Source organism: Cetorhinus maximus, chromosome 2 (assembly GCF_964194155.1).
Source record: "Cetorhinus maximus chromosome 2, sCetMax3.hap1.1, whole genome shotgun sequence".
NCBI lineage: Eukaryota > Metazoa > Chordata > Chondrichthyes > Lamniformes > Cetorhinidae > Cetorhinus > Cetorhinus maximus.
Window position 1 is genome coordinate 91,469,615 of NC_135880.1, and position 14,695 is coordinate 91,484,309.

Below are 14,695 nucleotides of genomic sequence, written 5' to 3' on the forward strand. Positions count from 1 at the left end.
CTGGCAGACTGCCGTGATTAAATATGATAATTGGACATTACACTGCACTTAAAATTTCCTCAACCTATACCAATGATTGATGTTAAGGAATACTTAGTCAAAATTGGGAACAAAAATAAGGTATTTTGTTGTTCAAAAGGCACTGGTGTCATAAGGGGCCATAGTGATTAGATTGTAATACAACAAACAAGGGTTTTTGTTTTTTAACATTATTGAGCTCTGGACCTCTTGTTGGATTTTCTCTTTGTGTTTTAAAGAAGTGTTAATATTTAAAAAGCTTTGGCTGTTTAAGTGCAAGCATACTTGTGAAACCAGGAAAAATTGCAGATTTGAATAAGAGGAACTCCTAGCCTCAGTGGGTTAATAGGAGCCTTGTTCTATTCAGCAATACAGATCAAGGAAGTCTCAGGTTCCATCTCTGGTCTATGCTGAATTAACTGATTTAAGCTGGGATGGTGGTTCAAAGGGCAGGGGTATTGTCACAGTTTCCCTTAAAGTTCCTCGACTAAGGAGCGGGGAAATCACTGAAGGCCCCTGCTTCTGACAGCAATAAATTGATGCTATGCAACCCTACTCCCACTCCCCAAACCCACCAATGAGAATAAGTTTATGGACATCATATGTGGACCAGGTTCAACAGCGGTGCCCTCCTGTTGAAATAGCCTGCTGGTGCTAACTACCTGGAGTCGCAAATGAAGAATGATACTTGAGAAGCGTAGAACTGTAATCCTGCGTGAGTTCATTTCCGTGGAGGAGGGGAGAAAATTAGTGTGGGGTAGAGGAACTCCCATTTTCTGTGGACTATCAGAACAATCACTTTGTTTTTCATCTGGAATAAGCTATATTTACAGTGGGTGTTGGTTTTTAAACGTGCACTTTCATTCCATACTCTAGTGTTAGGTGACATTTATATTAGTTCCTTTTGTGGCATGAGTGAATCATTTGCTTTGCTGCATCTCCATAGCTTAAAGGAAACATAAAACTCGTTGGACTAATTGTGCTGAGTACAGTTGCCATGAAAGGCATTATTGTTCTGGATTCATTCCTTTCTCTGACAGTGAGCATTGCTTAAAGGTTTTATGCAGAACCCGTGCTCATTTAGGGGACTGAGGAAGAAAAAAATTGGTTTGCACTTACTGGCTGTGCATGCATAATAGGAAGAATTGAGCTTATTGTGTGGTGCTTGTGGTTGTAAATCCTTGTGATGAGCAGCATTTGCTTTCTCAGCTTACCCACAACGTCTGTGACTAATTGAGTGAATGTGAAGATTGCATCCATATGTTAATTGCAGATACCAGAACCTTCTACTAGATGAGGACTAAACAACACTGTCGGCCACATTTTTACCCCTATTTGAATATTCGTTTGCTGCTAGCCTAATTTAATGCTTCTTCATATTGAGCAGATTGGATCTATAGATCATAATTTCCCTCTATGGAGGGGGTGGGGAGGTGTTAAAATTTCTTTTTTAATGAAAAATGGGAGATTGCCTATTTTTCCGACAATTAATGACCTGCTAATGAAAATTGGGACAGCATTACTTTGAGATGTGTAATTTTTGAGAATGTGATTGATAATTACAGAGAAAAATTGTATTGTTTTTCTGTTAAAAGAAAAAAAATCACACCCTTATATGTAAAATGCTCGGGTTTGTTTTTGAAAATGATTCTTTAGCTACATGCCATGGAAAATAATGCACTCCATTTTTTATTGTCCTTTCCTTTAATCCTCACCCTTTGGTTACAGTTATGCTTTTCTATGTACAACATTCCAGGCCTCTTAAAATCTCTGCATGTCTAATGCTGACTGATGCCATTGACCTTGTAAATCTCCTGCAATGAATTAAAATCAGGAGGTAACTGTGCAGAGCAAGTGTTGCAGTACAGGTCATTAGAGCTGTATTAGCACTAGGATTTAAGGGAGGGAGAAAAACTCACAATAGTGTGTGTCCTGCTGGGAATTACCGCTGGTCTACTCGGTGACAGTAATAGATTTCCAGAGGTTTTGGCAATATTGTATTCAGTAGTTTACATTGGGCCACTTAGAGTGGTCTGGAAGAGCATTGGTAGATTTGGAGGCTATAAATAAAAAATCCATCTGCATTTGAAATGATTGTTCACAGCATGAAGATGGGACAAACATGTAACAAACCACTCTGTCTTTATACCAGTTTGTTGTGTTCTTGAGACTAATAGTGCTTTTATGTATTAGATATGAATACATACCTGAGATAAAATTATCCCAAGCATATTAAATAATAAAACTCTGGAGCTGGAAGGCATCTGAATTTCTGAATACTCATTGCAGATTCTACTATATTAGTATATGAAGGATTGCACCTTGATATGACTCAGATTGTTTTGCAATGTTTTGGGTCAGCGCCCTTAATCACCATGTGCTGAAATTAGCTCCGTAAGGAATTTTTAATTTTGACAAAACTGGGTGCTATCATGAAAGAGGTGTGAAAATGGGAAGAAGTAGGACAGATGTTTTTAAAAGTATCCATCCCCTAAATGCTTAATAGATTGGCAGGATAAAATTAACTCCAGAGTTCTTACTTTTCTAAATGTTACAGTGATCGCAACAGTGCTTTTGAAAAGGTGGAGGCTATAGACTTTGTAGTTGGTGCCAGTTTCTTTCATGGAATAGTTTCATGGAAAAGGCTGGAGGAAATGCTTTACATCCATGGCTGAATCAGCCTGACAAGCTCTCACACCGCCCCCTCCTCTTATTAATATTCCTTTTGATGTGCGCTTGTAAAACAGAGGATTGCCTGTTAATCTGCTGGATCTCTGGAGCTTTTGGCACTTGCCCATAATTGATGTGTTCACATGACTGCTGTTGGAGTACTAATGATTAGATTGGTGGCAGTACTGTAATGTCCTTTAGTTAAATTAGTGTTGGCTTTTTAAAAAAATTATTGTACAGAAGCGTTGCTAGTAGACTGGAGTAATTACAGAATGCCCGAACACTTTTCTAACACTTGGAACAAAAGAAAGAATGCACGTTACTCAATCAAGAAAGGCATTGGAGGATGGTGTCCATTTTTACTTATCAGGATCACTAAAGCATACAAAAGGATTTGGTTGGAAATAGGTGGCACAATTATTTTTGGAATGCTTCTGCAGTTAGCTTCAAAAGCCTTGCATCTTTTAAAACTCCTATTGTGCGACACAGGTTGGTGATCATTAAAATATTTTATACCACAATGCACCATAAATTGAAAAATCAAGCACTTTGCATTACAAGCATTATAAGTGATGGCTAAGAACCTTTGAAAAGACTTGGACTCTCTGTAACAGTTGGGTGCAGTTTTAGTTAAGTGTGAATCTCTTTGCAGAGTGGATAACCTAATCTGTTGGCTCTCACTTTTTCCCTCTCTTTGCTCTGGTTTCTGTAATGAATTGTCAGAATTTTGATCAGTACACAGTAGCACCTGGGAATAATCACTTTGGAGTAACACAGTGGAAAGCAGAAAGTCTGATTCTGACATTCCTTCCCCTGCTTTAACAGACTGCCACGTCCAGCTGTTAAGATTTGTGCACCTAGTGCTTTGTATAAGGCTGATCCCTGCTTTCAACGTGCTCCTCTGCCACAAGAAAAGACTGCCATGTGCCTTTAATTGCTTTCACAATAGGATGGTTATGAGAGTAATATATGGGAGTGGGGGTGGGAAGGAACACTGTAAATTGATCCTCTCAAAAGAAAATACATTTTAAAATAAAATAGGGATTTTCTTGCATTTAGTGTGCTATGTTATTTTCTGTGAGAATTTTTAAAAACTGGGGTTGCTCAGTGAAACAGATGGTATCAGAGTGTTGCCTAATGGAAATTGCCTCATCAGTGGCACATTGTTAGTCTTTTTACACTGAATAAGGTTTTGTGTCTCTTGTTTTTATTCTCATTCAGTTTGAATTTTGCCTACGCATAGGGTAAAAAATATATATCCTGTAATGTGCTCCACGGGGGCTACATTTGATAACAGTATTTTGCTTGTGGTAAGATTTGAATTGGGCTTTCAATAAACAACAAGGAAGGTTTCATTAAAGAATGCGTCTTTCAGTATTAAAATGTTCATTGTCTTTCCCTGGAGCTTTATGGCCAGGTTTATACGGCCCTACCGCGGCATGTCTGCCCACCACCCCCCAGTGGATGCGGCGAGCCATTTAAAACTCCATTCAGTTCGGCAGGACTGTAATATTCCGTCAGGTGGGAGGGCCCGTAAAATCCTGGCCTATGTGTTCTGGCAGATCTTGCTTTGTTGGGGAGGAAAGATTCTATCCTGATATCAGAGTTTTTATAAAGATATTAAATTACAATGTACAGGGTTGGTATAATGAGAATGTGATACCTTTGCCAATCAGTAGTTCTATTACTGTGATCCACACCAATTGGATTGCAAGGGCTTGCCCGTGCTTTCACTGAGCGGTTACCTGCTACAGCCCCGACTCTCAGAAGCTTCCTTTCTTTAATTTGTTCATGGGATGTGGGCATCACTGGCAAAGCCAGCATTTATTGCCCATTCCTAATTGCCCTTTGAAGGTGGCGGTGAGTGCTTTGAGCTGCTTCTGTCCACATGGTGTAGATACACCCAAAGTGTTGTTAGGGAGAGAGTTCCAGGATTTTGACTCTTTCGCTTTGAAGAAACTGCGATATTGTTCCAAGTCAGGATGGTGTGTAGCTTGGAGAGGAACTTGTAGGTGGTGTTCCCATGTACCAGCTGCCCTTGTCCTTCTAGGTGCTGGAGGGTGCGGGTTTGGAAGCTGCTGTTGAAGGAGCCTTGGTGAGTTGCTGCAGTGCATCTTGTAGATGCACACTGCTCCCAGTATGCATTGGCGTGGAGGCAGGCTGACCAACCATCCCCAATTTCACAGCATAGTCCCGTTGTCAACCTGAGTCACAGACTGTTTGCTTAGGGGATGTTGTTTGTCCTGTATTTTTGACGTTTGGTTTTTGCACATACGTAGTACACACCTGCGGATGCACACTGAGCTCTCCTCCCTGTAGCCTGCTTTCATAGGTTCACCAGCAAACCCTCACCCCAGGCCCCCCCGCCAAAGTGAATGTTTAATGTTGTGGATGGGGTGGCAAACAAGCGGGCTGCTTTGTCCTGGACAGTGTCAAGCTTCTTGAGTATTGTGGGAGCTGCACTCATCCAGGCAAGTGGAAAGTTTTCCATCGCACTCCTGACTTGTGCCTTATAACTGGTGGACACGAGTTACTCACCGCAGGATTCCTAGGTTCTGACCTGCTCTTGTAGCCACAGTATTTATATGCCTAGTCCAGTTCAGTTTCTGGTCAATGGTAACCTGCAGAATGTTGATAGTGGGGGATTCAGTGATGCTAATGCCATTGAACATCAAGGAGGGGTCGTTAGATTCTCTCTTGTTGAAGATGGTCATTGCCTGGCACTTGTGTGGCACAAATGTAACTTGCCTTGTCAGCCCAAACCTGAATGATGTCCAGGTCTTGCTGCATTTGGACATGGACTGCTTCAGTATCTGAGGAGTTGCGAATGGTGCTGAACATCGTGCAATCATCAGCTCCTGACATTATGATGGAAGGAAAGTCTTTGTTGAAGGAGCTGAAGATGGTTGGGCCTAGGAAACTACCCTGAGGAACTCCTGCAGTGATGTCCTAGGAATGAGCTGATTGACCTCCAACAACCATAACCAGCTTCCTTTGCACCAGGTATGACTCTAACCAGTGGAGAGCTTTGCCCCTGATTACATTGAGATCAGTTTTTCTAGGACTCCTTAATGCCACACTCGGTCAATTGCTGCCTGGGTGTCGAGGGCAGTCACTGTCACCTCACTTCTTGAGTTCAGCTCTTTTGTCCATGTTTGAACCAAAGCTGTAATGAGGTCAGCAGGTGAGTGGCCCTTGCGGAACCTAAACTGAGCGTCAGTGAGCAGGTTTTGCTGGGTAAGTGCCACTTGATAGCACTGTCGATGACATTTTCCATCAATTTGCTGATGATCGAGAATAGACTGATGGGGAGGTTACTGGCCAGGTTGGATTTGTCCTGCTTTTTATAGACAAGATATACCTGCACAGTTTTCCATATTATCGGGTAGATGTCAGTGTTGTAGCTGTACTGGAGCAGCTTGGCTAAAGTTGTGGCTAGTTCTAGAGTACAAGTGTTCAGTACTATTGCCAGAATGTTGTCAGGGCACATAGCAGTATCCGGTGCCTTCATCTGTTTCTTGATATCACATGGAGTGAATCAAATTGGCCGAAGACTGGCATCTGTGGTGATGGGGACCTCCTGAGGAGGAGGCCGAAATAGATCATCCACTCAGGACTTCTGGCTGAAGATGGTTGCAAATGCCTTGTTTTCGCACTGATGTGTTGGGCTCCCCCATTATTGAGGATGAGGAAGTTTGTGGAGCTTCCTCCTCCAGTGAGTTGCTTAACTGTCCACCACCATTTCTGACTCGTGACGTTCAGCAGGAGATCTCCTTACCCATGTTTGACTTGATGTCATGACACTACCTGGGGTCCGGAGTCAATGTTGAGGACTTCGAGGGCAACTCCCTCCCAGCTGTATATCACTGTGCCGCCGCCTCTGCTGAGTCTGTCCTGCCGGTGGGACAGGACATACCCAGGGATGATGATGGTGGTGTCTGGGACGCTGTCTGTAAGGTATGATTCTGTAAATATGACTATGTCAGGCTGTTGCTTGACTAGTCTATAGGACAGCTCTCCCAATTTTGGCACTAGCTCCCAGATGTTGGTCAGGGGGTCTTTGCAGGGTTGATTATGCTCGGTTTGCCATTGTCGTTTCGGGTGCCTAGGTCGATGCCGGGTGGTCCGTCTGGTTTCATTCCTTCTAGACTTCATGCAGTTTGATACAATTGAGTGGCTTGCTGGGCTACTTCAAAGGGCTTCAGCGTCAACCACATTGCTGTGGGTCTGGAGTCACATGTGGGCCAGACCGAGCAAGGGTGGCAGATTTCTCTCACCAAAGGACATTACTGAACCAGATAAGCTTTACAACAATTGTCAGTGGTTTCATGGTCACCATTACTGAGACTAGCTTTTAATTCCAGATTTATTAATTGAATATAAATTTCACCAGCTGCCTTGGAGGGATTTGAATCTGTTTTTCCAGAGCATTAGTCTGGCCTCTGGATTACTAGTCCAGTAACTTTGGACTGGATTTTCAACTCGAGGTGGATAATAGGAGTCAGGAAAGTTCCCAGCAAGCACGTGCTCAGCTAAGAATTGCATATTGAGGTGTGGCTGAGAGCCCAGACATTCATTACTCTGTTGAAACAGCTGTGCCCCCAGGGAACACATTGCTTTGTTCTCTTTCTCTCTGATCTAATTGCACAATATTTATTTCGACCAGTTAAAGAGGTTTCAAGTGCTTGCAGTTTCTGCTCCTAACACTTTAAACTCTCTGGATGATTGACACATTTATAGGGCTGTAGTAAAAATAATTTTGATGAATGATTGTTTTTAAAAACTTTTTCACACATGCTATTGTCACTATAGGGTTTAGTATTTCTGTACAGAGTGTATATTGGGTAAATGGGCAAGGAAGTGCCATAGATTGGTATGAAGGGTGTGGGGGACAATGGAATGTCATTGGAGGGCATAGCTTGGCAATGAGGCATGGATAAGAGCTTTTGAACTCACCTTTCAAAAGTTTCCCTCATGCAGACTATAGTTCATGACTCCTCCGAGGGGCCGCAAACCACGAGCCCTTGAAAAGCTGGCTCAATGCCACAAAAATTGCGGAAGGCTAGAAGATGCCCATCCCCACAATGGAGCCAGCCAGGTCAGGAATGCAGCTCGCGACCTGCACCAGCCCTCACCCATATCCTGTGCTGATGTAAGTTGGGGCTGCTGGGAATTTGGCCAGGAATCCTGGAATCGTGTCCCGGACACCTTCATTAGAGGTCCACAGGGCCTCCCTGACTCCGCGAAAATCCAGCCCATTAGCACTAGACTTTGCCTGCCCTCCCGTAAACTGAGGGAACAAGTTGCGGACACATGGGTGTAATTTTCCATTCTGGAGGCTGGAAAGTTGACGTGATTCCCGCTGGACGGCAGGGCAGGTGAATACACACCTTCTTCAGCTTTTCACCTAATTAATTATGCATCTGCAAGGAGCTCATGGTGGGGCGGGCAGGAAGTTACCCACTCCGCTGTCACCTTATGGGGTCCAAGGTTCTGGCGTCATATTTAAAGGGCACACGGAAACACATTCACTCATTGCAGGCCAGGAGCTCCGCATTACTCTCCCAAAATCCTTGCAGCCACAGCTTGTACTGGAGAAGCCAGCAGGTGGCTTCGTCTTTCGCTCATCTCTGGATAAGAGCACCAGCGGCAGTACACCCGTGGTCGGGCCAGTGCTCACCAGCTCACAATGTTCGCCAGCCTCTTGGCCATATAGAGGCCCCACTGCCTCTTGCTGCTCAGGCCCTTGTTCCTCCTGGATGTGTGAGTGAATTGAAGTGATACATTAAGTGAGCATGTTCCTTACAGGTTTCCCTCCATCTCAAAGCCAGCAGGCAAGTTCTAAGCCCTTCATCTGACCTCCCTCTAGACATGGCATTCCCATCCAACTCCTCCCAGGTAAAGGACACCTGGAGGACCAGTGATGGGTGTTCCTCGCATTGGTAAATGAATGCATATGGAGACATTGCTCTTTGACCAGGGTGATGGAAGCCATGTGCAAGAAGCCTCATGCGGACACTTTCCTGCTTGTATTCACTACCTTTGAGACTCTATAGAGAGACCATTGACTTGGAGCATAGAAAGACTAACGGCATGATCTCTTGTCAGCCATGAACTTTCATCTGGTAGGATGGATGTCATGGATGATTGGTGCCATCCCGCCAACTCCACCCCCACCCACCCACCCTGATGAGACTGTCACCTCCCGGACTTGCGCTCTGCGCTCCCACCCTACTGCATCCCACTTCCCCCCTCTGACTGTGACTGTTCCCTCCTGTTACCAGTGCCCTGAGTTCACTCCCTCGGAACCCAGCGCCAACACCACCAACCCCACCCTCTAAGACCCTGGCATCCCACCCCGACACTCTGTCCACCCTTCCCCCATAAGCCTGCCTCCTCTATCCACCCTTCTCGCCACCATTCTACCCTACAACCTCTGCCGCCCCCTCACCTCCCAGCCTTCACTTGCCTCCCGTTTGCAGGCCTGGCGCAGTGTTTGCTAACGGCACTCGAGTGAAGTTATACGAGGTCCCTGAGAAGGAGGAAGCAACATTTACGGACCCCCAAAGTCGTTGATGAAATGAAGCACGCCAGGTGCACGCCATTTATATGCAGTCGGGAAACAGACCGTTTTAAATTCTTGCTGGTGGGGCACTTCATTTGGAGGAGGAACGCAATTCCGGCGAGTTGGCCTTTTATTCTGCATTCATGACATGCAAATATGGTTCCCGTCATAGATTAGCGGGAAACTCGGCCTGTCTTTAACCCACCATTAAACTTGGGAGAACAAAATTCCGAACCAATTTCCTGCTGGTGGAAAACTGACTTTCTCCATCTTGCCAAATTTAGTACCCCCGCCCGTCACGATTCCCATCGCTGGCAGGAGAGGAAAATTCCACCCATTGGCAGATCTTTTAATAGGATGACACAGTGCTCTTCATGAGGTGGTATTTCATGATATATCAAAATCTATTATAATCGCATAGGCTTCATTTTTCTTTTGTTTGATGTAAAATGCAATGAATGTGATAGATCAGTGAAGGAAGTACAGAGGCACTGTAGTGTGATTCCCTGGCAAGTTTTAACAATCTTCACCCAGGTGCAGAAACTTTCCATGTGGCTAATGGTCAAAGCCATGCTGGAGGTTAACTATTGATGCATTGTGATGCTTTTCTTTTAGTTGACTTTTGTAAATCATTTTAAAGCATCAAAATGGTTTGGAGGCATTTAGCTGTGCTTAGCTTCACATCCTGCACAATTTGGTCTCTTTGATGCAACTGGTACCAGCACATCCCAGTAAATTGGTCTTGTCTGCACATTCATCCTCTGGCTTGTTTGGACATATATGGGGAGTCATCAAACTCTCAAATGATCAAGGATCAGAACCAGCCCATGCTTTAAGAGTTCATTATTACAACATAAGAGTTTCGGTGCAGGCATCCAGAAAGAAATCAAAGGAGTGCTGCAAATTAAATATGCCGAATATGTTTGTTTAGAATTGTTCAGTGAACTTTCTTTCCCCTCCAAAGTATAATGTGGGCAAGATTTTAACTCACCAAAACCCATCCACTTGCACAGTTAAAATCGGCCCTCTGATGTCAACTCTAATGTGAATTTAATACCCTTCCCTGTGCCGGATTTGGTGCTGGGATGGCATTTAATCAAGTTGGAGGGGTTATTTTCATTCATTCATGGGACGTGGGCTTTGCTGGCTGGGCCAGCATTTATTGCCCATTCCTAACTGCCCTTCAGAAGGTGGTGGTGAGCTGCCTTCTTGAACCGCTGCAGTCCATGTGGTGTAGGCACACCCACAGCGCTATTAGGGAGGGAGTTCCAGGACTTTGACCCAGCGACAGTGATATATTTCCAAGTCAGCATGATGAGTGGCTTGGAGGGGAACTTGCAGGTGGTGGTGTTCCCATCTATCTGCTGTCATTGTCCTTCTAGATGGTAGTGGTCGTGGGTTTGGAAGATGCTGTCGAAGGAGGCTTGGTGAGTTCCTGCAGTGCACCTTGTAGATGGTACACACTGCTCTACAGTTCATTGGTGGTAGAGGGATTGAATGTTTGTGGATGGTGTGCTGATCAAGCGGCTGATTTGTCCTGGACAGTGTCAAGCTTCTTGAGTGTTGTTGAAGCTGCACTCATCCAGGCAAGTGGAGAGTATTCCATCACACTCCTGACTTGTGCCTTGTAGATGGTGGACAGGCTTTGTGGAGTCAGAAGGTGAGCTACTCGCCGCAGGATTCCCAGCCCTGCCCTGCTTTTGTAGTCACAGTGCTTAAATGGCTAGTCCAGTTCAGTTTCTGGTCAATGGTAACTCCCAGGATGTTGATAGTGGAGGATTCAGTGATGGTAATGCCATTGAACAACAAGGGCGATGGTTGGATCCTCTCTTGTTGGAGATGGTCATTGCCTGGCATTTGTGTGGCGTGAATGTTAATTGCCACTTATCAGCCCATGCCTGGATATCGTCCAGGTTTTGCTGCATTTGGGCATGGGCTGCTTCAGTATCTGAGGAGTTGCGAATGGTGCTGAACATTGTGTAATCATCAGCGAATATCCCCACTTCTGACGTTATGATGGAAGGGAGGTCATTGATAAAGCAGCTGAAAATGGTTGGGCCGAGATCACTACCCTGAGGAACTTCTGCAGTGATGTCCTGGAGCTGAGATGATTGACCTCCAACAACCACAACCACCTTCCCTTGTGCTAGGTATGACTCCAACTGTGGAGAGTTTTCCCCCAATTCTCATTGACCCCAGTTTTGCTAGGGCTCCTTGATGCCACACTCGGTCAGCTGTACTGGAACAGCTTGGCTAGGGGCATGGCAAGTTCTGGGCCACAAGTCTTCCGTACTATTGCCGGTATATTGTCTGGGTTCATAGCCTTTGCAGTATCCAGTGCCTTCAGCCGTTTCTTGATATCACATGGAGCGAATCAATTTGGCTGGAGACTGTCATCTGTGATGCTGGGGGCTGCCAGAGGAGGCGGAGATGGATCACCCACTCGGCACTCCTAGATGAAGATTGTTGCAAATGCTTCAGCCTTATCTTTTGCACTGATATGCTGGGCTCCCCCATCATTGATGATGGGGATATTTGTGGAGCCTCCTCCTCTAGTGAGTTGCTTAATTGTCCAGTACCATTCACGACTGGATGTGGCCGGACTGCAGAGCTTAGATCTGATCCTTTGGTTGTGGGATCACTTAGCCCTGTCTATCACTTGCTGCTTATGCTGTTTGGCACGCAAGTAGTCCTGTGTTATAGCTTCACCAGGTTGACACCTCATTTTTATGTATGCCCGGTGCTGCTCCTGGCATGCCCTCCTGCACTCTTCATTGAACCAGGGTTGATCCCCTGGCTTGATGGTAATGGTAGAGTGGGGGATATGCCAGGCCATGAGGATACAGATTATGGTTGAGTACAATTCTGCTGCTGCTGATGGCCCACAGAGCCTCATGGTTGCCCGGTCTTGAGTTGCTAGATCTGTTCGAAATCTATTCCATTTAGCACAGTGGTAGTGCCACACAACACAATGGAGGGTATTCTCAATGTGAAGTCGGGACTTAATCTCCACAATGACTGTGCGGTGGTCACTCCTACCGATACTGTCATGGACAGATGCTGCTGTGGCAGGCAGGTTGGTGAGGATGAGGTCAAGTATGGTTTTCCTTCTTGTTGGTTCCTTCCCCACCTGCCGCAGACCCAGTCTAGCAGCTATGTCCTTTGGGACTCGGCCAGCTTGGTCCGTAGTGGTGCTACCGAGCCACTCTTGGTGATGGACAAGTCCCTCACCCAGAGTACATTCTGTGCCTTTGCCACCCTCAGTTTCCTCCAAGTGGTGTTCAACATGGAGGAGCACTGATTCATCAGCTGAGGGGGGACGGTACGTGGTAATCAGCAGAAGGTTTCCTTGCCCATAAAAACATAAAATGCTGGAAAAGCTCAGCAGGTCTAACAGCATCGTTGGAGAGAGAAAGAGAGTTAACGTTTCAAGTCTGGAGCTCTGAAGAAGAGCCATGTGGACTCGAAACATTAACTCTATTTCTCAATTCACAAATGCTGCCGCATCTGCTGAGTTTTTCTGGCATTTTCTATTGTTATTTCAGATTTCCAGCCTCTGCAGTATTTTGCTTTTGCTTGCCCATGTTTGACCTGACCCATAAGACTGCAAAAACAGTCCAGGGTTGATGTTGAGGACTCCCAGGGCAATTCCTTTGTGACTGTACAGCACTGTGCTACCACCTCTGCCAGCTCTGTCCTGCTGGTGGGACAGGACATACCCAGGGATGGTGATGGTGGTGTCTGGGACACTACCTGTAAAATATGATTCCGTGAGTATTACTATGTCAGGCTGTTGCTTGACTAGTCTGTGAGACAGACTAGTCCCAGTTTTGGCACAAGCCCCCAAATGTTAGTAAGGAGCACTTTGCAGGGTCGACAGGGCTGAGATTGCCATTGTTGCTTCTGGTGTCTAGGTCGATGCCGGGTGGTCTGTCTGGTTTCATTCTATATTGACTTGGGTCACCCCACCACCTGTCCACCTCCACCCTGATTAACTCCAGGAAGTATGCCCACAGGCATTCCCCCTGCCAACACCCCCCCCCCCCCCAAGCCATTGAAGCCCTTAAGAGAGCAATTAACGCCCACTTTTTTGTCTTATCCTGTGGTGGGGCAGTGCTTACCATGTGGAGAGAAGAAGCAAACCTGTGTGGGTTGCTTGCAGGCTCCTGGGGGCGGGGGGGCGGGAGTGGTGTGCGGGTACCTCGTTCAAAGGCACTTAATGCCTGGTTGAGGGACACTGCATCGGGAAGGGGAGGCCCGCTGAGAGACAGCCCTGCCTTCCCTGCCATCCCCCTGTCCTGGGATCCAGTGATGATACTAGGCCTTGGGTGGGTGTCAGACCAGCAGCATCCACTATCCACTGCCTCCCCCACCTCCCCAGTTCATCATGGGAAGGCCCACTGCTGCCCAATTAAGTGCCTGGGTGGCACTTAATTTGGCAGCCTTGCCTAAAAGGACTGTTGCTGGCTCACCAGCTGGCGGGTGAGACCCCCGTTGCCTCCATTACATACTGCCAAATATTAATTTCCACAATTGCAACCTTCTCTGGGGTGATTAATGTTTTGCACTTGCTCATTAGAGTGTGACATTTTTATTTAGTATCTTTTTCTTTGAGGAATAGTGGCGTAAGACTGACTGATTATTTTTGATGGTCATATCATTCTTTAATATTTGCACACTTCTACATACTTTCCAAAGGTATCTTTAACTGACATTTGCTGTATTTATTTGTGATGACATTATTGAGGGTTTGAAACCACACAATATTTGTACAGGAATATTAATTGGCAATGAAGGCTGAGTGTCGCTTTCCGGCTTATATGTGTACCAAAAATTATTTGATTATGGCAATGGTTGAGGTGTAGTTTACTTCCAGCAAAAAAAAAGGATGCAGCAGTCCTAGACTATGTATATTAAATTGTGATTTTATCGATACAGATGGTAATATTTTTCTATTTTTTCCAGGTTGATCCCTTGTTCACTGTGCCTGCACCTCCACCACCAATCTCTGTGAGCATGCCGCCTCAGATTCTGCCTTCCTACTTTCCTTCTTCATCTAGCATTGCTGCACCAGTTGAGCAGCTTTTAGTAAGGACTCGTTCAATGGGTATAAATACATGTGAGGTTGGAGTAGTGACTGAGCCAGAATGCCTTGGACCTTGTGAACCAGGAACTAGTGTAAACCTGGAAGGGATTGTGTGGCATGAAACCGAGGAAGGTAAGAGTTTTAAATCATTTATATGTTTTGTTTGTGATTACCAAGTTTGATTAGTGAGGTTCGGTTCGTGATAGTTTATAAGGTTTCAATTTAAGGGAAAGCTAGATAAACATAGATAGGAACAGAAGGCTATGCAAATAGAGTTAGAGTTTTTCCTTATCCAGGACTGGATGAGTGGAAATTCCCAACTAAATATTGGGAAGACTGAAGCCATTGGTCCCCAC

General features: G+C 45.4%; 1 protein-coding gene across 2 annotated transcripts in view; it reads left to right on the plus strand.

Annotated features, from left to right (window-relative positions):
• The window catches only part of znf608 (zinc finger protein 608), a 104,962-nt gene that overhangs the window by 18,531 nt on the left and 71,736 nt on the right, over positions 1 to 14,695 (plus strand). For both annotated transcript variants that reach the window (XM_078566892.1, XM_078566901.1), the window contains exon 3: positions 14,219 to 14,471. In XM_078566892.1, the coding sequence (XP_078423018.1) occupies positions 14,219 to 14,471 (253 nt within the window). The remainder of the gene's footprint in view (positions 1 to 14,218; positions 14,472 to 14,695) is intronic.